The 24,322-nt window shown below is 44.3% G+C and overlaps 1 protein-coding gene and 1 long non-coding RNA gene across 4 annotated transcripts in view; one reads left to right on the forward strand and one right to left on the reverse strand.

The window, feature by feature from the left end:
• MYZAP (myocardial zonula adherens protein) overlaps positions 1 to 8,662 on the forward strand; it is an 88,361-nt gene extending 79,699 nt beyond the window's left edge. For 2 of the 3 annotated variants that reach the window (XM_072808791.1, XM_072808792.1), the window contains 2 exons: positions 103 to 203; positions 7,731 to 8,662. In XM_072808791.1, the coding sequence (XP_072664892.1) occupies positions 103 to 203; positions 7,731 to 7,827 (198 nt within the window). In that variant the 3' untranslated portion in view covers positions 7,828 to 8,662. Of the gene's footprint in view, positions 1 to 102; positions 204 to 1,759; positions 1,841 to 7,730 lie in introns of all 3 variants that reach the window. The other variant, XR_012022627.1, reaches the window with a different exon arrangement.
• Positions 8,001 to 24,254, reverse strand: LOC140622963 (uncharacterized). The gene is made up of 3 exons (XR_012022629.1): positions 24,082 to 24,254; positions 21,833 to 21,978; positions 8,001 to 12,627 (listed from the first exon to the last, which is right to left on the reverse strand). It is a non-coding gene; the product is annotated as an uncharacterized lncRNA (long non-coding RNA).
• Between the last annotated feature and the right edge of the window lie 68 nt (positions 24,255 to 24,322).

Consider the following 24,322-nt stretch of genomic DNA (forward strand, 5'->3'; position numbering starts at 1 on the left):
ATCATGTAATACATTTGGACTGTATCTATATGTCTATCTGTATCACACGTTTGTGGGGGAACGTATTTGCTTTACTAAAAGTACTTTTTTCCTCCTCTCTAGAATAATGAACTACAAAGCAGGTTGGACTATTTAATAGAAACCCAGGCCAAGCCTGAGGTGGAGACCAGAGAGATTGGAGTGGGCTGTGATCTTCTAACCAGGTATTTGGGAATTTCCTATTTTTCTGACTCAAATTCCTCTTTGACTTAAGAAAATACGTTATGGGGCTGTTAGTACCAGAATCACATTCTTTCTATCAAAAATATTTCTGCAAAGATAAATGGTAACTGCCGAGGGGTCTGGCTCGTTTCTGTGGGAGCAGGAGTACTGTGCAGGGCAGAGAGGGTCACGCAGAGAAGCGTGGGGAAGCCACGTGAGAGACAGACTGGCCCTGTCAGGAAGTGCAGACATTTGTTCCTCTGTCCGCTGGTTCATTCACCCTGCAAACATCTGTTGAATACCTTCCCTGTGCCATAGGCTTATGGAGAGGAATGAGGTTTGGTGCCTGCCCCACATGCAGTCTGGAAGGGGAGACATACACAGAGGCAGACATTTACAACAGTGTGTTTGTGGTGGGGTGGGGGGCCCTCGAGGTGCTCTGGTAACACAGAGGGAGGGAGAGTCCTCTGTTTCCCGAGCGGTGACACAGTATCGTCAAGCACTGGCTCAGTATCAAAAATAGATCGATCTGTTTCAGTCATGACAAATGAACAATAACCACAACCTTGTCTGTTCAGTTGCATTTCTAAGCTCGAGGACTGACCTATTTGTCCTTAAGCTGCTCCACACACCCATGCCCGGGTCTCCCTCTGGTAAGATCAGCGTCTGTGACCCAGTAGCTAACCCATCATCGCTAGGTGCTCGAAACCGTGCTTGGCCCAAAGAGACATAAAACGATAATGAGCATGCCCATGGCATGTGGCTTGTAATTTAGGTACCCAAAGTCACAAAGTACCTTGTATACCGTGTGTAGGAGGATGTAGTCCTGTGTAATTAGGGGCACTGGTGTGTGCTCTGTTAGATACTAGCAGGCTGGAGAAATGTAGAATCCTGGAACCTCGAATGGTTGTATCTGGTAGGAAACGGTGGTGAGTGCATCACCAAGCCGGAATGTAGAGTACCTGGGTCTAGTTCCCCTAGCTAGCAGCAGGATGTGTTCAAGCCAGACTGTCTTTGCTGGGGCCTCAGTTTCCCAATCTGTAAAGTACAGTAGTTTTGAGTAGGTGATTTCTCAGGTTTAACCAGCTCAAGCAGGGAAACAGATACTTAAAACATACTGAAGGTCTCATGAATGTGGGGGACAAAGGACATGATAAAAATATAGCCAAAAGGAATGGTCATGGCCGGGGACTCCTTCTGAAATATAAATAGTTTGGCCATTTCTCTCCTTTTTTATTTTTCAGGAACCAAGTGGTTTAGTCCACTTTAATTGCCCACATAATAAATCTTGTTTGGCTTAAGACGGGTACAAAACTATGTCTGAAACCAATAAATTGTTTGTTTTCTAATTCCCACATTTTGGCTTAAAACAAAGTTTTCAATTTGTATGCCGAAGGATAGCCTGAAGCAAACTTTTATGGCTAAGTTATGAAACCACAAAGCGGTTTTCATAATGGAAGTGCTGACAGACCCTTAACTTATGGCCATGGTGAACTTGGAAGCCACTTCAGCATCTAAAAGCAGCTTTTCCATAAATGTAACATTTGGTTTCCCCCAGGATCCATCTTAGCGCTTTCACTGCATAGGTCAATCAGCAGAGGAAATGAAAGCTACATATCCGCATTTCCGAAAAGGCAGGGTAAGATTCCATTTGTTTCCTCTCCGATATTTATTAAGTGCCTACTACGTGAAAGGTGCCATGCGGGTCTGAGTGGCGAGGAGCACAAGGTCTTTAGAGAGAATTCAGAGCAGTAGTTTCCCACCTGTGCTGCTTCCCTGCACGTGGTGCTGGGGCTCAGGGAGCGGCCTCGGGGGGCTGGAGGTGAGCAAGGAGCTGGCCTGTGGGGACCCTTCCCCTCCTGGAAAACAAAACAAAACAAAACTGAAAAACTCGGCTGTTAGTGTGTTTTATATGTTGGATCCCAAGTAAGATTTTGTTTGAATAAAGAAACTGGAATCCCTTGGTCTAGTTTAGTACCTATGTTTGATAGATACCGAAATCGAGGCTCAGAGAGAGGTAAGTGATTCACTGGAAGCCACATAGTCAGGATTAGAACCAGACTGTTAGAGTCCTGCTGTGGTACATGTGTAGTTTTAAGATAATAAATAAAGTCACTAAATTCTGTGTGTATGTTCTAACAAAATTCCTGGTTCTTACTTAGACTTTGAACTTGCACCTAATATAAGATCCCATAGTGTTTTCCGGAACATTTCGAAAATAGCCTACTCCAAAATGTATTGGATCAATAAAAGTATTGCATTAAAGCCTTAATTCTGCAGATGAGTTTTGTTCTCACTACCTGTTCTCTCACAAAGAACTTGACAGTGTAGTCCAGTTGGGGAGCCTCAGGCCATGGGGCTTCACTGCCCAGCCAGCTGCCAGCTGAGCACAATCTTGGGCAAGCTACTTCATCACTCTTAAGCCTCCAGTATTTCATCCTTAAAATGGGAATGAAGAGGAGAGTATCAAATCTCATAGGGTTTCTATGAGGGTTAAATGCAAAAATATATAGCATTTAGCACTTAATAAATAATAGCTATTATTGGGGCACTTGGGTGGCTCAGTCAGTTGAGCATCTGCCTTTGGCTCAGGTCATGATCCTGGGATCCTTGGATGGAGCTCTGCATCTGGCTCCCTACTCCATGGGGAGTCTGCTTCTCCCTCTCCCTCTCATCCCCCAATTTGTGGTCTCTCTGTGAAATAAAAAAAAATCTTAAAAAAAAGAGCTATTATTATTATTAATTACACCAAAACTCTAATTTTTCACATAAGACGCTGTATCAAATATAAATGAATTTGGGTGTGCTAAGACAATTTCATTAACTTAATTTTTACTGGGGGTTATCAGTGATTTTGTTAAATGGATTGATAGTGCTACAAGTCTGTAGTGCTTCAGTATGCATTAAGCTCTTCAGTTAAACTCTCCATGGTTTGGAACCCTCTAGACAGTGCATAAAACTCTGGAAGGCCCAGTGATTGATGAGGTCTCTGTGATGGCTGAGATGGCCGCGTGGTCCCAGCCTGTTCCAGGCACTGGGCACAAAGCCTCACGGGAGAGTAGCGGGCCACCCAGGACTCATTTCTCCCTATACCTGCCGGGCTTTCCTGCTGTGCTACTGTTACCAGCATTTGACTTGCAGTTAGAGCTGCTTGATTTTTATGCTGGGAAGATTCAAAACCAGTCTTTACTTTACTTACTTTTCTTTACTTATAGAGCCATTAAGTCCCTTTTGTAAACTCCCCACACTGTCACCACGTCCCCATTTTCACCAACATTTTTGCCAACACTGTGTACTCCAGGGGACAGCAACGCTGAGGTTGCTCATTCCCTAGCCTAGCACTTTCTTGATGCTCCATAAACATTTGTTGGCTGATCTGCCTCTCGCTCTATCTACAGCTTTGGGTAAATCCCTAATCTTCTTTGAGTCTCGATTTCTCACCCAGAACTGGAAGATTCTGATGGTAATTCCCTCAGAAACTTGCTGAGCTGGTGAACTAGGCTAAAGACAGGAAGTGCCCAGTGGAGTGGGTGCATCTTCCTATTCCATTGATGCGGCCACCACCTTCCCAGGTCCCTAAGGGCAGTTCTCTGCGGACACTCTGCTCCAGGACCACCTCAGTGCCCGTACAGGCCTACTCCTCCCTTCAGGACCTGCTGCATGCCTTTACAGTCCCACTGCCACCAGCCTGCTAGAGACTTGGGTTCTTTATGTCTCGTCAGCAGAGTACCACCTTCTCTCTCCAGTTTCTCCTCTTCAAATCCTTCTCCTCTTCATCCAACCCTTGCATTACATAGATTTCTGGAGAGCACGGATTTTACAACTGGGCAAGGAGGGAGGGAAGGGTTGAGAAGGCATTCACTGTGATTCCAGGGTCTTTTAAAAAAGCCACCTATTCTTTAGAAAAGAATCAAGAGTTTGATTTAAAAGTTTGAGATCTATTAATGAAAGCCATGGAGAGCAATTTCCAATCCACTAGCCTTCATCCAAAGAGAAAAATGAAAAACGAAAAAGAAACTTTTTCTCTTTGCCCCTTAGTGACACCTGGTGTCCAAGCAAGCTCATAAATTATGTCTTAATAGATGTGATGTAATGAAAAATACTCCCCATGGTCATAAGTGCCCCGCACATAGTAAGTGCTTTAAAATGCCAACATTTCATTTCATACTGCTGGTGTGTAGAGACCAGAACACAAAGTAGCTTTTTGTCAAAGCTTTATTTGCTCACTCTGGTGTTGTCTCCCTCAGGGGACTTGCCCCTTTATGGAATAATAAAAGGTTAACAATGGCCTAAGGTGTTAAAGAAAATGGTTGAATTTCATTCGGTGGTTGAAATTATTTGTGTTCTTGAAATCCCGTTGTTTCCTAGTGATCAACAAAATACCTCACTTCCTCTTGAAAGGTTGGGATATCAGAGTTTGTGTTTTTGAAACCTGGAAAGCTCACCTTTATAAATATTTTTGCATTTTACGGGCTTTTACGATATTATCACCAGAGACCACTTCCGTTACATGGAATTTTCATGGTGGTTGGCACAAACCACCATCTGGCTTCTGCCCCCAGCACTCCACAAAACTGCCTGGTCAGGTCACTGGGGACCCAACCGCCAGATTTTGTGGATTCCTCTGTGGCAGGGGACAAGACACTGACCACTCGCTCCTGGCAACCCTTGTCCTCTGGTTTCCTTCATTATCCATACATTTAGTGATAGGTCTGTGCCTGGCCTGCGTGAGCTGCTGGCGTCATGAAGAGGAGTGTGGTTTTCAGCCTTCAGGCATTTGTAATTAGCAGAGAATGTGGAGACCAGAGGAGCCTATGGGGTGCTCCCAGTGCTGGGTCAGGAGCCTGTATGACAGTCTTTTTCAAGGTTACATGGGGAGGATAGTTTAGAGAGCATGGAAAAGACATATGGAATCTCTTGGGGAGAGATAGGTGATGTTTAAAATTTCCCCCAAGCTTCTAATATATCCCATTAAGAATCTGTAAGCCAGCTACAGTTGAAAATCACGGCAGGGTAAGGGGAAATGTTAACTGCTGGAAAAGTTTAGCAAAAGTGGAAGCAGAAAATGGTGCACTACTGCCCAAGGAAACGGACCAAAAGAAAGGAATGATCACTTCTTTTCCATCACTGGGGTGGGGAATCTGGGATATTGTCATATGGAGGTGATGTTTGGTTTGAGTCTTGAAATACAGGCAGGGATTCATGAAATCCACTTGATTAGGGAAGCTTTCAAGACAGAGCGGACAACAGGAGAATGGCAGTGGCAGGGGTGAAAACCGTGTTTCTTAGCAAGGCCAGACGGGAGGGAGATAAAACAGGAGATGGCAGCGGGTCTGTAAGACCAAGCACAGGAGCTTAGACTTCATCCTGGAAGCACTGGGGAGACTCTGAAAAGTATGAAGTACGGTAATATGCCTCAATTATCAGAAGATCTCTTTGACAGCAAACCAGGTAGAGGATCTGAGGAGGAGGAGGACTTTGCCAACACTGAAGGGAGGAAGACCATTTAGAACAGTGCTCCAGGATTCAAAGATGGATTCGGAGAGCCTGAACGGGGGCAGTGGCTGAGGGAATAGAGAAGACCAGGATCTCCTACTTGCACCTGGTCACTGCATCGGGGGGAGAAGGAACATAATTGCTGTAACACAAGCCCACAGACCTCGGCTTAGCAAAATCAAGACTGATTTCTCATGTGACAGCCCAAGGCCAGCTGGCATGGGCCTCACTGCACATGGTCATTCAGGAGTCCAGATTCTTCCAGCTGGTCACCTTGCTTGGGCTTTGGAGTCCTCCTGGGCCCTCCACTCTATCCTCTACATAAAAAGGAAGAGGTTGGGCATGGAGGGTTATGTAGGAGGATTTTCCTGGCTAGACCTGGAAGTAATAAACATCATTGCTGTCCTTTAGTCACACGGCCACACTGGGAAAAAGTAGTTACGGTGTCCAGGAGGAAAAAGAGATGGGAGATTTCCTCCATCTCAGTCACCAAATTCTGGTTGATTCCACCTCCCCTGTATCTCCTTACCCGTTCCTTGCTACTTCACCTCCAGTGTTACTGTCAGAATTCAAGTTCTCCTGATCTCTCTCTCACCTCCTGAACAGCACACACACTAAAGGATCTCCTAACTAGCCTCCTGCCTCCTAACTAACCTACCTCCTAACCCCTCTTTAATCAACCCTTAGCAGTGCCAAGGAATCTTACTAGAATAAAAAGATGAGCATATCCTGCCCCTCCTTACAAATCTTTAGTGGCTGTGTCCCCTTCTAACCTCCTTAGCAGGGCACACAGGGCCCTCCACCAGGCCTCGTCCTCTGCCACTTTCCATCATGAACCTTTTGCCCCAGTCCCACCGAACATGTCTCCTTTCCATACCCAGAGCCCTTATGCTCCCCCTTTTCTGCCTTTGCACACACTGTCCCTTCTGCTTGAATTCCTGTCTCCTCCTTGGCCGCTTGAGGAATGCCTAGGCACCTTCAAGGTTCCCCCTCTCGGTGCAGATTTCCAGATACCCTCCTCAGTGCTGCTACCTCGTTCTGGCCTCAGTTGGCCCATAACAGGTCAATCCTTATATTGCTCAGGGTCCTGACAGGACAGGAAGACTGAAGAGACTTAGATGAAGGGGCCATTTGTGAAGGTATGGGCAGCTTTGAGAGAAGTAAACAAAGAACAGTGGTGTACTCTGCAGTACTACTTCCAGTAGTACTCGTGAAGCTACTACCCGCGGGGCCTGAAGAGGCAGGCGGAGGAAGCGGGTAGAGCAGACAAAGGGGAGAGCTGTAAGCTGTGGTCCTTGCAAGAGGAATGTGGCCAACTACCAAGCCACAGCCTGGCCGGGAGGGGACAAAGGTCCTGACCTCTCTGTCCTTCTAGTCTCTCATCCTCTGCCGCCAGTTCCCAACTGGTCAGAACCAACTGGAAGCTAAAGGGTAAGGGAGCCCATTGATGCTGACCTTCAGGTCAGCTTCCCAAGGGCAGAGTGAGGTGAAGACCGGGAAGAGTCATCTGAACCGGCAAATGGAGAATATCCAGCACAGATCATTATGTATCTCATAGTACCTAACACACTGTATTACAGTTACGAAAATAGCTGTCCCACCAAATGATGAGTTCCTTAATTAAATACATTTTTAAAAATGTTTCCGAATTATTGATGCTTGGCACAACCTTTGAAAGCTGCTAATGGGGCACCTGGGTGGCTCAAGTCGGTTTAAGTATCTGATTCTTGATTTCAGCTCAGGTCATGATCTCAGGGTCCTGGGATCGAGCCCTGCATCTGGCTATGCTCTTGGTGGAGAGTGTGCTTAAGATTTTCTCTCCCCCTCTGCCTCTCTCTCTGCTCAGCTCTGTCAAACCTTTGGGGGAAAAAGTTGCTAAAAATAAAGGACCCTCATAATATTTAAATGAAAGATTCAACTGCATTCTATTTTTAGGCCACAGCAGTGGCAAAACCATTTCCTAGAGTTGTCTTACATGAAAAATATGGAGAAGTTTGTTCCATCTGCCTGACCTGCCTTTTCTCACTTCTCAGCCCAACAGGCAGGACTCGTGAAATTGCGATGCCTTCCAGGAACTATACCCCATACACAAGAGTTCTGGAGTTAACCATGAAGAAAACCCTGACTTAGGCCCTGGGAGACACACACCTTGTACAGATGGGCAAAGGCCCTAGAACCGCACAGCTCAAAGTCTGGGAAGGACGGCTGCTGCTTCCCTGTATACGTGTTTAAGCCAGAAAGGAGCCTGCTGAGGTTCTGATCTACTTCTAAAACATGAAGGAAAAGTGAGGTGGAAGGGGAGGGCTGGGGAGAGTGGTTTCGAGGTCATATTTCAAACACCCAACCATGCCCTACTGGGCCGTCATTAGCTTTCTGAGTAGACACTGAAATTGTGTCAGGAGAATTCCCTCACAATTTATTTTCTGGTTTACTAGCCTTCGGTTGGGAGGAAAAAGGGCATTAATTTGAAATTTCATGTTATTCACGCCAGGATCATTTGTTACAGCATGAAGGCTTTATTCACCCATAAAAGTATTAGAGGCAGTGTTTCTCTGGTGCCGAGAAGCCTGTCCATGGTGCAGGAGCACCTGGGGAGACCGAACCCTGCCAAGGAAGGGTGCTGTCTCCTCTTGGCACCCAGGATCTGTGTGGGGTTGCGGGAGCCATGGCTGGAGATTGGCCTCCTGCCGGCACAAGTGCCTCATTCTGATGTGCTAATCCTTTGGTTTAATTTGTGCCTTATGCCTTCATGGGGCTTACTGAAATCTATGTATTTATTTCACCTGTGATTTTTTTTTCCCTTTCTCACTTTAACTGAAAGAATTTTGTATGTTGTGGAAATATAATCATTTCATGTTTTCAGTATCAATTGGTGTTTTTGTTAAATAATTTGTTCATGCATGCTCTACTTTGATATTATAACCTATGTCACATATGTTTAATAAATGCCATATATTTTGTTCTACCTACGTTGTCTCTGTATTTCATCCATGGTCAGGTAGGAGAGGTAGAGAACAGGATGGAGCTTGGGAATGTCAAAGTCAGGGCACAGAGATCTTTCCATCAGTACAGTTCATCGAAACATTTATAAACCATAAGACAGGGTGTGTGTATGTGAGGCGGGGGGAGATAGCACCAGCGTGTGTGTATGTCTAAACCCTGAAATGTATCTAATTAACTCAATAGTACATAGTAATTTTATCTTACCGAAATGAAAAACAGCTTTGTATGCAAGGTTTTGTCCTAGATTATGAAAAAAAAAAAAATCCTAGAATAATGCCATCAATGTTTTCATTTCAATCCTTCTTGGCTGTCTTAAAACACACACACATACTATTTATTTTGTTTTGTTTTGAAAACACATATGGTACTATGTTGAAAAAGCAGAATTGTGATACTTAGGAATCTGGGCTCTGGAGACTGAGCTCAGTCACTAGTGTGTGCTCTGGGAAAATTATGGAACCTCTTTCAGCCCCTATTAAATGGGATCCTTGACAGTTCTCTTCTAGCTGCAGTTGGTGGAAAGATTAAATGAGTTAATATCTGTGAAGTTCTAAAATAGTGCCTGGCACACAGTAGGCACTTAAGTGTTATTCTCATTACTACATACTTTGTAACCACTTCTCACTTGCTATATTGTGGTCATTCTATACAGATATGGATATATAGATCTATGCCATTGTTTCTTATACTTAACTGGATTCCATTTTATTGACCTACTATGATTTACTCAGCCTTCCACTCGTGTTGGAATTTTAGAAGTTGTCTTTACTTTTCTTAAGCAATCCTCTGATGAATCATCTTGTGTACATGCTGTCTTTATATACTTGCCTAATTAGTTTCTCAGGATAAATTCCTAGAAGAAGCATTGCTGGGCTGGATCAAAAATTATACAGACTTAAGTCTTTTGGTATATATGGTCCAACTGGGCCTTGGAAATTTGCACCCATTTAAATTCTTATAACAGGATGAGAATGAGGTTTCTGACCCCTTTGCCAACACTGGGAATGAGAAATGAAGGAGTGTATAAAGTTGCTTGCTTTAGGCAGACCTGTCCCACAAACAGGCAGTGAAAAAAGTTCTTCAGGATATTGCCTTTGGATACCTGAGCTCAGGGTCGGTGCAGGTGTGAGCTGCAGGCCTGTAGGCGTCCCCAGGGCCCAGAGAGAACATGGGCAGCAAACAGGAAACAGGCCTGGGCTTAGAGTGAGTGAGTGGGCTTTCCCCAGGATCCTGGAATCACAGAAGGTCTGCTGCTCAGTCAGAAGCAAGAGCCAGCCATGAAGACAGAAAAAATTCAGGCCACATGACTGAAATGGGTTTGAGTCTGGGTAGGACCTGCCCCCAGAGGGCAGATTTCAGGGGCCAGCCAGGAAAGAGGGACGTTTGGGAAGTGTTTGGAGTTGTATGGCATGACCTGCCCTCCCCCACTAGCGGGTGTACCAACCAAGACTGACCCCTGACCTGCTCCACCCTGGGAACCCTCTTCCTCCCCCCCAAATGCTAGCTCTAGCTTCCTGCTCCAGGAGCCCCAGGGTGGTCCCCTAAGGGCAAGGGGTGGGGTGGGGTGTATGATGGCAAGGATTCCTTCCTGTCTGCATCAGACCACAGTACTCTTCCTGATAGCCACACTCAGACCCTGTTCCGTTCAACCAGCACATGCCAGTTGCCACAGGTCATGTGCTGGGGAGACAGGTCTGTGCCCCTCGAGACCCTCACCTCCCAAAAATTATCCCTAGTGAGTCTGGTTCCTCTTGAACTCTGCTGTCTCTGAATCCCAGGGCTACTTTTCCCAAGCCCCCTCTCACCCTCTTACCTCTTACATCTAATGACGGAGCATCACGTCCATTTCCTGTCTCTCTCATGAAGTGAGCTCCTTCGGGGTAATTTCCCATAAACAAGGGGATTCATTCCAAACCTCAATAATCTACAAATAGGAAGTATTCCAGAAAGAGCCCTGGCTGGGGAAATCTAGCAGAGCAAGAGTTATAGAGCTAGGTCCAGCATACATCCACTAAATCTTTGCAACCACTCTGTGTGGAAGACATTACTGGTGCTGCTATTTTGTGGACAAGGAAAATGAAACTCAAAGAGAGATGCAAACTGTCTGAAACCACGCGGGCCTGATTCCAGAACACAGGTGGGAAGCCTGGAGTCAGTCTCTAGTCTGCCACTAAGTCACAATACCCGTTTGGTCAGGCCACTTCAGGCTTAGCGCTCCCACTGGCAGTTTTGCCTAGAAATGGAATTACATCCCCTTCACAGGCTTGCTGTGCAGATCACGTGAGACCATGGAAAAATTTTCCAGCACCACACCAGAGACAAACAGTTGATACCTGCCATTATTACTATAATACTGGGAAGGAGGTGTTGCATCATGAATATTTGCAAATCTAAGGATCCTCTTACTGGACGGACTATTAGACTCAATGAGTACTAGTGAGTGGGACTGTGGCTGGATTAACAGGAGATTGAATAAACTGTAGTCTCCTTTTCCCCATATGAAAATTTGAGAATAACTCATTTGAATTTGTCAGAGAAGGGAAAGACCAAAAGGGAGACTGGAGATGTGTTTCTAGAGTCCAGAGGCAAAAAGACCAGAGGGAAACTGGAGGCTAAATTTTGAGGTAATCTGTTAAAACAGGATTAGATTACTAATACATGGTGTAGAGTATAAATTGTTTTAGCACCATTTATTGAAAAGACTACCCATTTTCCACTAAACTGCTTTGGTACCACTGTTGAAAATCAATTGGTCATATTTGCATCAGTCTATTTTTGTATTCACTACTTTGTTATATTGATCTATTTGCCCATCTTATTCTAATAAGGCTTGAAGTCATGTGGCATAGGCTCTCTGACTTTGTGCTTTTCTTTTTTTTTAAATTTATGATAGTCACAGAGAGAGAGAGAGAGGCAGAGACACAGGCAGAGGGAGAAGCAGGCTCCATGCACCGGGAGCCCGACGTGGGATTCGATCCCGGGTCTCCAGGATCCCGCCCTGGGCCAAAGGCAGGCGCCAAACCGCTGTGCCACCCAGGGATCCCTGTGCTTCTTTTCAAAGTTGTTTTGCCTATTCTAAGTCCTTTGCACTTCCATATGAGTTTTATAGTCTGTCCATTTCTACCAAAGGCTGCTGGGACTTTGATTGGCATTGCACTGAAGAGAGAGATCACCAAGAAGAACACCAAGACCTCAATACTGAGTGGGGTGCATGGGTAGCTCAGGCTGATTGAGCATCCGACTCTTGGTTTCAGCTCAGGTCTTGATCTCATGGGTCCTGGGATGGAGGAGCCTTGTGTCATCAGGCTCTGTGCTCAGCAGGGAACCTGCTTAAGATTCTCTCTCCTTCTCTCCTCCTGCCCCTCCTCCCACTTGCAGTCTCTCCAATAAATAAATAAATCTTTTAAAAAAAAGACCTCACTGCTGAGTGTCAGGCCAACTTGGAGCAACATCACAGTCTAGCTGGTAGTACTAGGTCAGGTCCTGAATGTTGGGACTACTTCTCCCTTCTTCAGTTGGGAAGGTACCAGGTAAAAATTTCCATAATGTAGTTTGATAAAGGTATAGTATAATCTTTGTGGAATTCTGAACAGAATATTGTAAGAAACATTAATTTGTGCCCAAGGGCCATAAAACTCATGTAATTTGAATGCAATAAAATATAAATAAATAGCAAACAGTTCTTAGGGGTTTTCTCTTAATTTTTCAACACATACTTTCGAGTTTTAACATATAGCATTTACAGCATTCACCTTCCTGAATTAGGGGTGGGAGGGGGTTAAGAAATAATTAGTAGGCAATTTTTTGGCCCTGGGACTTTTCTTGTAAATGTTTTCTTTGGCAGCCATACTCTTGAGAACAGGAAGTTACTCTCTTGTTACAGATTTAAGACTTTTCTGAGCCAAATAACAGAAAGCTGGATTAGTTCTGAAATGAAGAGGGAAAAAAAAACAACTTTAGGTTCTTGCTGGAGATTAATGACATCTTGCAAATATTTTAATTCTCTCCTTTCCTCTTAACTTGCCACCTCCTAAACAAAACACATTCAGCCTGAAAAAACTTAACTGGTCACTTTGTGGCCCAACCCTAAAATAAAATATCTTTATAGTACCCACGAATTTATTTAAACATTTTTGGGGGGCTGGGGAAGGAAATTAGGGCTGTCTCAAGTTAACCTTTTTTTGTCCCCAAATTCCCAATATGGAATTGAAAATAGAAAATATAGTCGTAAAGATGGTGTTTTTCCATGGTGATCATAAAGATTCATAATTGATTTTTTAAAATGACTTTTAATAGATAAAAAATGTTATATATCAAGCTTTGTAAAAAAAATGACTATGTATTGTTTGAGATACTTACAAATAATTCTTTAGGAAATGTTCAAAATAACAGAATTACAACCTTTGACTATAGTACTTATTAGTCTGACTATAAAACAAGGCAAGTGGTTTCCTCCCAGAAAAGGCTGAGTCTTTTTGAGTTAAAATTAACCTTTTACACTTAATTCTAGAGGGGGAAAAAAACCCAACAACCTTGTAATCTCAATGAAATTTATAATCTAGCAGGACATCAAGTCTATAAATTATCTGAGAATCATTTGTGCAGATTGTTTGTAAAGATTTTATTGGAGAGACAGTACGAGGGAGGGACAAAAGGAGAGACTCTCCAGCAGATTCTCCACTAAGCGCAGAGCCCCATGTGGGGCTTGATCCCAGGGCCCTGAGATCATGACCTGAGCCAAAAATAGAGTTGGATGCTTAACTGACTGATCATCCAGGCGCCCCATTTGTGGGGCCTCTTAAAATCAGAAGACCTTAGGAAAACTGAGATTTGGAGGTAAAGAACATTTTCTTACAAGTTATATATATTGGATTAGTGACCTAGATGTTTCTGTGGGATTAACTGTAATATCTCAGACAAGAAAAATGTTGGGCAAAATTTTTCATCTATTCTTTTGTGACACACCCAAACTCAAATGCTCTGGTGCCCAGGGTCTGCACAGAGGTGGAAAGGGTCTGGTGTAGGATAACGAGGGTGAGTGACTCATTGGAGGAAAGTTCACCCAGATGATAAATAAGTACATGCCCAAGTCACTCAAATTCGTGATTTTGAGAAACTCTGTCCTGACCAAAAAAATCCATTTGTAGATTGGATGTGGCCACAGACCCACAATTTGCAACCCTTTGTTTATATTATCTAATGTTATTTTCTGTGCACGATAAAAAAGAAAATACTTATTCCTTCAAAGCACCTTTTTCTCTCTTCTGCCTGAAATGATGTTCCTCCCACATCATTTATTATAGTTTGCTTTTCTTCTACTATTTTGACAACTTCAGGGTTTTTTTAAACCTTATAAACAATCTTAAATTACTCAGAGCTGTCATCCACTAGATATAAAAATTAAATTAAGCCCAAGAATTCTAGGTGACGGAAGACATTACCCAGTTCCATAAGATACGGGCAAGTATGGGAGTACAGCAAGGGTTGATAAAACCTGAAACGTCATCAATGTTGGATGAGTATTTATTTAAAGGGAGCTACCTGCTTCCTGGTTTACTGCATACCAAATATTTCTTCTCAACATTTATGAGCTTAAATAGATGCAGATGTTGCCAAAGAATGTATTATGACATTAATCATCCCAGAATCATATAATTTAAGCGTTGAAAGGCATCTTGGAGTTTGTCTGGTTTAATAACCTCATTTTAAATAGGAGAAAACAGAGACCCAGAGAAATTAATTGGCCACAAAGCACAAAGTAAGTGGTACATAAACCCTCTCCCCCCAAAAACAGTTGAGGATTGACAACCACCCCTTCAATTCTCTGATCGGGATCACCTTTATTGTCCCGTATACTATGCTTGACTGTTCTCCAAATTTTTAGGAAGAAAAATCAAGCACTTTTTTTTTTTTTTTAATAATTCTCTCGACTCTACATTCCATGGGCGTCCCTTGTGCCCCCACTTCCCCTAGCTGAAACTTTTCAGAGCTGTGTTCTTGTTCGTGCAAGACAGAACATTAAAGGTGATCAGACACTCGATTCTGGCCAGGTCCAGGGGCAGGAGAGGGGTAGTGGGCTTTCTCTAACTCCATCCTCCTGCCGGTCACCAGTTTCTTTATTTCATAGCATCTGATAGGCATCAGACTCCAAAGAGTGAGACCCATGGTGTGCTGACGTTGTAGCAGTGGCCTGGTTCTTCTTTCCCTCCACGATGGGTACGACTCTGAACTCCCTCCCCTATTAATACTTGAAAGGAAATTGTACCCTCTCACCCTTTCCTGACTTTGCAAATTACCTCCCTTACTGTTTCTATTTTCTGATAAACATACGTAGAAACCATCTTTCCTTGAGCACAAGAGAAGCGTAAACATACTTATCTGAGTGTATTTTTTAATGAAATAATCTTATAGCCATCTTTTGATACACAGTCAACTGCACGTTTTATGAAAGATCTTTGACAAGGTTCACGTGTATATATAGGATGTCTGCTCTCCAGCACTGAATCTGAGCCAATTCCAAGCAAAGTTTGGTTTTGACATTGTCCCCTTTTGCCTGCTCTCCATATTCTCCAAATCCTGGATAGGAGGTCCTCTGGGTCTTCCTGCTATGTAAAGTCTGTTTTAATACTTTGTGATCTACTCTCCTGATTGCTAAAAATTCTCTCAATTTCCTCTTTTATCCTCCTATCAAATTCTACTCTGTTAGTGTAGGTTATCGCCTCAGCTAGTCCTTTTGTCAGACAGCCATTTGGAACCAGTTCATATTCATTTATAAATGGCTGATAGGCCACAACCCTTTTAGAAATATCCATGGTCTCAAAGGAAGATCCTTGTTAACCTAGTGATCTTATTGCTGGAATTCCAGTCAGTGTGTCAAAGGGAAGTGAATTAAGTTAAGGGGAGGGGAAGATATTTTAAATCAAGAGACTGTCTTGCTTCTGACAATTTTCTTTCTCCTAAACTGAGAGGAGGGGCTTCAGCTACAATGGCTATATAGTCTGTACCAAGATGGGTACATGTGATCTTACAAGAACACTTTCTTCTCATTCATGAGTTTGTTCATATGAATAATCACAGAAAGATGTTAATTGCAATTAACCACATATCTAGCCAATAATCTTCACTAAATTTGTTAATTAAAAGTAAAATTACATGAAATTTTCGGGAATCGGACATTTAATTATTTTTCCCCTAATATACCTCTTCCCACACCATCACAAAGATCATAAAACACTGTGGTGGCCAGAAATGGGAGATGTGTCACCAAATAACACTCAACCATGTGAAAGTCTGAAGAGAAAAGAATTCTTTCCCTTCAACTTGAACCTTATTTGGCTGGGATTTTCTCACCAGAGTCTTCCTATTTTTTTTCCATGGGCAACTGCCCCCTTGATTAATCCCATTTCCCTCAGTCTTAGTTTTTCTAAGCAGCTGAGCAAACAAAGATGCAGGCGTCCATTTTAACGTGCTTCCTCCCTCAAGCCCTCTGGGATGGGCCGTCTGTTCATCCTGTTCATAAACCAATGGCCTGAATGTGCTTGGAGAAAGCAGCAAGGATCTTCTGTCAGGATTAATTTTAATAGGCCACAGTCTGTTACCCGGGAACCACAGCCCCGGTAAATGGCTTTAAATTACTATTTGCTGATAAAGAGGGAGATAGGAGTTGAAAATTTGGTTCCTCATTTCAAACAGTTTGGATAACTAATGCAAGAATTTACTTTTAGTGTGGAGTACATGCACTTTACAGCCTAAACCCCTGGGTAGCTGAGGAAAACCTTTTGTTGCAGTGGGAGCACAGTAAAATACAAAGAGGGGAAATGTGACATTTTGTAGTACAGAATTTTAGAGCTGGAAGGGAAATGAAAAATTTATCTGTGCATTTCTCAGCATAAGGCTTCCGATGAAGCTTTCTGTTTCTGTGCAGAGAAACTTTATCCCTACAGCTCCTTCCTCTGTTCTGTGTTCCTCTTTACCAGTTCCTTTCCTTTCCTTTCTTCACTCTGCTTTTCTCAGGCTCAGTTCCACTTCCCTGTTTCCTTATTTCTCTCTCCCAACTGGCCAGGAACCTGCCAGTTATTTGGGAAGGTCTGTGCTGAGGGACAAGTGGCAGGAGGTCCTAGCCCTCGTGTCTCCCTCTATAAAGCAGGGCTAGTCTCTGCCACTCTGCTCATCCACGAAAGCGGTTTGGGGGGTTGGAAGGGCAGGTTTGGTAAATGGTACACAGATGCCAGCCATTATTGTTCAATGGAGTCTAAGGTTTAGCATTCTTTATTAATTTTTCATTAGCTACGGCTGCTATGGTTTGTTTGCAAGTTCAGCAGGTTCCATTCCCAAATGAACGCTTAAAAAAAACAACACGGAAGAAAATAGAATTTGCTTCAAACTTGTTTATGACTCTTGGTTCCTATGTCTTCTCCACATGCCCAGCACACAGCAGGGGCAGAGCAAAAGCCAGCCCTCCCTCTCCTCCGTCAGCCCTCTCTCCCTGGTCATGGTGGACCCCTGATTTTCCTAACAGGTTGACACTATCGGGCTCTGTATCGGTCAGGGCTCCTCAGAGACACAGATGCAGTAGAATGTGTGTGTGTGTGTGTGTGTGTGTGTGTGTGTGTGTGTGTAGATAATCATGGGAGGCAATTCCTTAAAATGAATCTGAGAGAGAGACACCTGGCTCAGGTGACTAACCCTGCAGGTAGGCAGCAGGCTGGAGAACAGGAGAAAAACCACTGCTTCAGTCCAGGTCTGAAGGCTGTCTGCCAGCAGAATTCCTTCTTGCTCGGGGGCCGGGGGGGGGGGTGTCAGTCTTTTTATTACAGGCTTCGATGATTGGATGAGGCCCACACACATCATGGGGGGGCAATTTGCTTTAATCAAAGTCCACTGATTTGAATGTTAATCTCAGCCAAAAAACATCTTTATAGAAACATCGAGTAACATTTGTCCAGTTATCTGGGCACCAAGACCTAGGCAACTGACACACAAAATTAATCATCACAGGTTTCTTTTTTGGTGACTACTGTTCCCAATGACCTTGGTTCAAATATCTGCCAATCCTCTCCTTTATATTTTCTTTTGGGACTGACCTCCCACTAACCATCACTCTGCTGCCCAAGTTCCTGCTGTCTGACAGGAGTTAGGCTACATTTTTCATTTATGCTTTCATCACAACCCACTGCCACAGTGACCACACACCACCGTCAATTCTAGGCAGAGAGACAGGCATGCTTCTGGGTGTTCCCCTGCAGCACTCCCTGTGTGGACCCTCCAGTGATCCCAACATGGTGGTAGGACAATCTCTGTGAGCTGAGAGGCTCAACAAGCAAGGGAATTGGACATTTCTGGTTTTTGCTACATTGATATCAGTGTTTCCTACATCAGTATTCCAAGTGAAGGAAGCAAAAGTAGATTATTTTTTTCTAAGGAAGAAAGTTCTATGACAGCAGTTATAAGGAAAAGATAGGCCAGGATAGGAAGACCTCTGAGGAGCTGTTACAGCAGTTCGCTCAAGGACTTGGAACAGAGGCAATTAAGGCAATGCTGGGTATGTGGCAAGGTGCTGAAAGGGGTAGAAAGAGGGAGAAGTGTCCAGAGAAGAAGGTATTTAGGCTGTTAGGTTGAGGAAAAATGAATACTTAGTTTCTGGCTTGGGCAAACTAAGTGGATGATGATGCCATCAAACAGGGAATTTTAAAAAGGAAGAGTGGGTAGGGGAAGGGAACAGAAGTTCAGCTTCGGAGACGCTGAACCTGAGGAACCTTTGGGACATCCGGGTGGTAAGGTCCTTAGGGCTCTAATTCAGGCCCTAGAGCAAAAACTGCCAGAGCTGAAAATCCTGGAGAGATTGGTAACATGGAATTTCCGTTAGGAGACAGTGGTCAATAAGTCAGAGGCAGCAAGGAGGAGAGAGACTGAGACCTGCTCCTTGGGTCTGACACCACGAGAGCGATCATGGCACTGGTGAAAGTGGAAGAGATGGAGTCAAAGAGTACAGACAAGTCTTTCCAACAGCTTATCCTTGAACACAGAGAAGGGAGTGGAAGATAGAGGGGTACTTTTAACAGTTTCGCTGGGGGTATAGCAGACATGCCATGCACCAGACTTATTTTCAGGGTACCATGGGAGAAGTTGTGACTTGTCAAATGAATACACTCACATAACCATCACTACAATCAAGGTAATGAACATATCCATCACCCTGGAAGTTTCCTCCTGCCCCTTCATAATCCTTCCCTGCAGCCTCTCCCTGCTACCCCACATCATTAGGCACTCACTGATCTTTCAGTTACTAAAGCTTAGTTTGCATCTTTTAGAATTTTACATAAATGGAATCGCACAGTATGTACTCTTCCTGGCTTCACTCAGTATAACTGAGGTTCACTGAGGTTTTTGCATGTATGATAGTACTCAATTGTACAGACATACTACAACGTGTTTATCCATTCACCTAGCGATGGACATCAGGTGGTCTCCAGTTTTCTATTACAAATAAAGCTATCAACATTTATGTACAGGTCTTCAGAAAGACACAGGCTTTCCTTTCTCTTGGGTAAGTACCTAGCAAAGGGTTATGCAGTAGGTTTTTAGAAACTGCCAAATTGTTTTCCCCAGTGGTTGTGTTATTTTACATTCCCATTAGCAGTGTAAGTCCCAGTAGTCCCACATCCTTTCCAACACTTGGTACAGTCTTTCTAATTTCAGACATTCTGATAATTGTGTTGTAGTTATCTCATTGAATTTTTAATTTGCATTTTCTTAATGGCTACTAACACTGCTCACCTTTCATGTACTTATTTTTTCCTTTGTACACCTCTGGTGAAATGCGTGTTCCAATCTTTTACAACCTAACCTTAGAAGTGAAACCCAGTCACTTTCACCATTTGTTTTTTTTTTTTTTTTTTACCACGTTGTCTTTGTTAGAAGTCAGGAAGTCCATCCACATTTAACAGGAAGGGATTACCATAGGGCAGGACCATTGGGAGTCCAGCCTAGAGGCTGCCTACAACAGATGGCTTCCCATTTCTCTTGGAGTAAAATTCAAACTCCATATCCTGGTCTACAAAGCTTTGCAAGATCTAGCCCCGACCTTTTGTTATTTAGACATGCTGAGCTCCTGCTCCTTTTAGAGCCTTAGCATTTATGTTTCCCTCTACTTGGGATGCTTTCCTGTCAGACTTTCCCATGGTTAATGCTCATCATTCAGGTCTCAGCTTATAAATTACCTCTTCAGAAAAACCAACCTCAATCACCTCAATCAAGGTAGCCTCCTAATCACTCCACCTGTATTAATTCTCTATGTGGCACTTGGTACACTATCTAATAGAATGTAAGTTTCAGCATGGCAGACTTGTCTTATTCACCATTATATCTCCAAAGCCTAGATCAGCATCTCATGCACGAGAAGTAATTATTTATTGAATGAACAAATGAATGAGATCTCCAAGGAGGCAAAATAGATGGGATCCAGATCATAGCTGGAGGGATTAACCTTGATTAATGCTCCTGTTATTACTGCTGTTCAACAAACCACCCTTTAACCTTAAAGTTTAAAAAAAATGATTTAATTATGCCCTTGAATTTCATAAGTCAGGAATACAGAAAGAGCCTAGTGGGTATATCTCTACTCTACAATGTCTGGGGCCTCAGTCTGGGAGCCTGGAAGGCTGTTCCAGTCAGGAGCTAGAATCATTCAAAGGTTTATTCACTCACATATCTGGTGGTTAATACTGCCTTCTGGCTGAAACCCCAGTTTAGGCTGACAAAACACCAAACCCCACACAAACTCAGGTTTCTGCATGGCTGACTTACTTCCAAGAGTAAGAACCCCAAGAAAATTAGGCAGAAGCTGCATCACCTTTTACTATGAAGACTGAAAAAAATCACTTTTGCTCTAGTTATAAGCATGCCCAGATTCAAGGACAGGGAAGACCAACCCCATTTTTTTTTTTTTTAAGATTTTATTTATTTATTCATGAGAGACACACAGAGAGAGAGGCAGGCAGAGACTTAGGCAGAGAGAGAAGCAGGCTCCATGCAGGGAACCTGATGTGGGACTCGATCCTGGGACCGTGGGATCACGCCCTGAGCCGAAGGCAGATGCTCAACCGCTGAGCCACCCAGGCATCCCCAACCCCATTTCTTGAGAGGAGGAGAGTTAAATTCACATAGTAAGCAGAACATGTGGGATGGGAAATAATTTTGCTGCCATCCTAGTGGACCTGACGCATACCATGGCCAGTTTTGTGGCCTAAAACCAGTGGGAGAAAACAGAGGAGCAGCCTGGAGAAGATTCTGAGGATCTGTGCTACTAATTTTACAATTGATTTGTAATTTTTATCTTCAACTACCTAAGGACTAATGGAAATCTTTCCCAGGTGTTTTTGTTTTGTCCTTTTTTGAGAGAGCACATGAATGGGGCACGGGGGAAGAGAGGGAGAGGAGAGAATTTTAAGTAGGCTCCAGCACCCAGCACAGAGCTCCATGTGGGGCTTGATCTTAGGACCCTGAGATCATGACCTGAGCCAAAATCAAGAATCCAATGCTTAATGGACTGAGCCACCAGGTGCCCGTTTTTGTCCTTTTAAATTGCATTCAAACAACACTCTTTGCAGTGTGGTGGCAATGGAATGGCTAAGTCATCCTGGCAACACTTCACATAATGATGAAACTGTCCTCTCCTTTAATTCTTCATTTTGACGTTTTTTCTTGCTAGTAGCCAAATTCATTAGTTTACTGAGGATGATTAATACTCTGAAGATTAGTCCAAGTACCACTGGAAAAGTGATTTATTTAAAGATGTCATCTATTTATTCATGAGAGACACAGACACAGGCAGAGGGAGAAGCAGACTCCATGTAGGGAGCCCGACGTGGGACTTGATCCCGGGACCCTAGGATCACACCCTGGGCCAAAGGCAGCACTAAACCGCTGAGCCACTGGGGCTGCCCAACAATTGGAATTCTTTAGCAGAGATTAGGGATTGTTGGTTTGTGGGCTCCATTTCTTTTCAAGTATTTGGCTCTGGCTGGAGACTGTTAAAACCAATGCCATTCACAGTTTCCTTCTTTGTTAAATTTCTCCATTTTATATCATTTCTCCCCAGACACTGCTGTTAAAATCTGTGTTCTAAACTTACCTTTCATTTGTTTGTTTGATGGTTATAAAAGAATACTTTGCCTCTTTTCGTTCTGAAGTGCAAATAGCCCGCTTTTGTTTTAGGGTGATGTTTTCTCACTTGCCAAACCTCTTGGTTACTGATGAGAACTAGATTGTGCATCGGTGCTGTTAGAAATTCAGATTTGTATTAGGACATCTTGAAGTTCTAAGCTATGTTGTATAAAAGATTCTATCACATACCACTGAGAATTCACAATCACTATGGTTGATACTTACATAAAAAGCTTAAGATTTGTATATACGAAAGAGACATTAAGAGGAGCATGAGAGGAAGGCTATGAGAAAAATTGAGAGAGAGATTCCATCAACTAGTACCTGCAATATACATTAGAAGAGACAGAAAAGTACAAACATTAACTCCCTGAGAGAATTCCCGGACTTCACAGTTTTGTTAGGAAAAAGAAATCACCATGCATAAGACAATTGGAGAAGCAGAATATGCTTCAGAGACTGAGGTTTGAGCTCTAAGAGGTATAGTTATGTTCAAGAGCAAGAGCAATTTGGGGCTGGAATAATGTAGAAAGGCTTAGGGGGAAGATGAGGCTTGAATTTAGATTTATAAGGGGCTAGAGGAGGATGGTAGGGGGCAAAATTCTGAGTCTTGAGAGAAAGGCATCCTTGCCTGGAGGACACCAGTGGCCCAGGACCAGGAGGGTTCACTACCGTGGGGTTAATAAAGGCCTCCAGCTGTGGCTCAGGGTTAGGTTGAGGGAGGCTTTGGGGGAGCTTGCCAGCAGACAACTCCCTGACTCCAAGGTCTTACTCAAGTATCTGCTATATAGCTGGTGGAGCAGGTTCTTCTTTTTTTTTTAATTTTTAAAATTATTTATTTATTCATGAGAGACACCAAGAGGCAGAGACACAGGCAGAGGGAGTAGCAAGCTCCATGCTGGGAGCCCGACGTGGGACTCCATCCAGGGTCTCCAGGATCACACCCCAGGCTGCAGGCAGTGCTAAACCGCTGTGCCACCGGGGCTGCCCTGGAGCAGGTTCTTGAGGTCTCTGCAAGCAGGGCTTATGTTGAGAATTTGGATACTTTACTCGTCTCAGAATGGACTAGCTTGGGACAATACAGAAATGGCTTCAACTGTATCCCTGGAGTAGTTTCAGATTTTATCTAAGAGCCTCTATCTGATTGGGAGGGAACAGCTCTATTTATTACAGCACTATACACAGGATTGAGAAAATTAAAGATTTTCCATATCAGAGAATGGGGGGAGGTGGTGCTGGAGGTTATAGGGGTGCCCAAACCCCCCAACCGTTACGTGTTGTGACTCTTGCACGCTTTTCCTAGTTTTGCTTTGGGACACAGCTCTGGTAGCTGAGCTGTAAAGACAAAGTCAGAGCCACCTGGGATGCTTCTTACACTGCTCTACTCTTAAGATTCTTAACAACCTGAAAAGAAAAAAAAAAAACAAAAAAAACTTTGAACAGTTTTAAACATTTGGAAATAGGCGGAAAAAAAAAGAAGATTTTTTCCAAACGGGTGTGGTAGAAAGAGTAGCTGGGCATTGGAGTGACATCTGGTGCGGCCACTTAACTAGTTTTGTGCCCTGGGAATACCTCATTGATTTTGCGCCTCTGCTTTCCCACGGGCGAGTTGGGCAGTTAGGAAGGATCGGTTTCAGGCTGACTTGTCCGGCACCTGCCACCATCACCTCCGGCGGATTCTGGAGGGGCCTGTGTACCTGCGGGGCGGGCCGAGGGTGGGGTCGGGGGCTGGGGGGGGGGGGGGACTGGTAGAGGCGTCGGGGATTGTTCCGAGCTGGGAGCTGCACTGAACCAGAGGGCGCAAGCCAGACACATAAATGTCCTGCTCCGAATGCCACTGAGTCCCACTAAGAAACGCTGATAGTCACGAAAAATCCCTCCAACTTAGTTTGAGGACCTCACTAAGCCCTGGCCGCCTGGGCCCCGTCCGGCACACTCCCCCGGCTTCACCAAGGGCGAGTTTCCACTTCCATCCCACTTCTCAGAAGGCACCTGCCGGGGGGGGGGGGGGGGGGGCTTCTTTTTTCTTTTTTAAAAGATATTTATTCGTGAGAAACAGAGAGGGGCAGAGACACAGGCAGAGGGAGAAGCAGGCTCCCTGCAGGGAGCCCGACGCGGGACTCGAAACGGGGTCCCCAGGGTCACGCCCCGGGCCGAAGGCGGCGCTCACCCGCTGGGCCACCCGGGCTGCCCCTCTTACTGCTGTTTCACCATTACCTGATTAGTGTCTGCCTCCCTCCACCCCTCGGTAAGCTCCACAACGGCAGGAGTCGGGGACACGTGTTGGGGGGTCACAGCGGCGCTACAGGCAACACTTTTCGAATAAACCTGAAGAGCCGAGCCGACGAGCCGCGAAGAGACCCCCGGCGCCAGCGCGCCCCGCCCCCTCGGCTTACGTAACTTCCGCCCCTCCCCGCTCCTCCCAGCGCCCCCTTCCCCTCGCCTGTGTTTGTTTCCG

This window comes from Canis lupus, chromosome 32 (genome assembly GCF_048164855.1).
Source record: "Canis lupus baileyi chromosome 32, mCanLup2.hap1, whole genome shotgun sequence".
NCBI classification, from domain to species: Eukaryota; Metazoa; Chordata; class Mammalia; order Carnivora; family Canidae; genus Canis; species Canis lupus.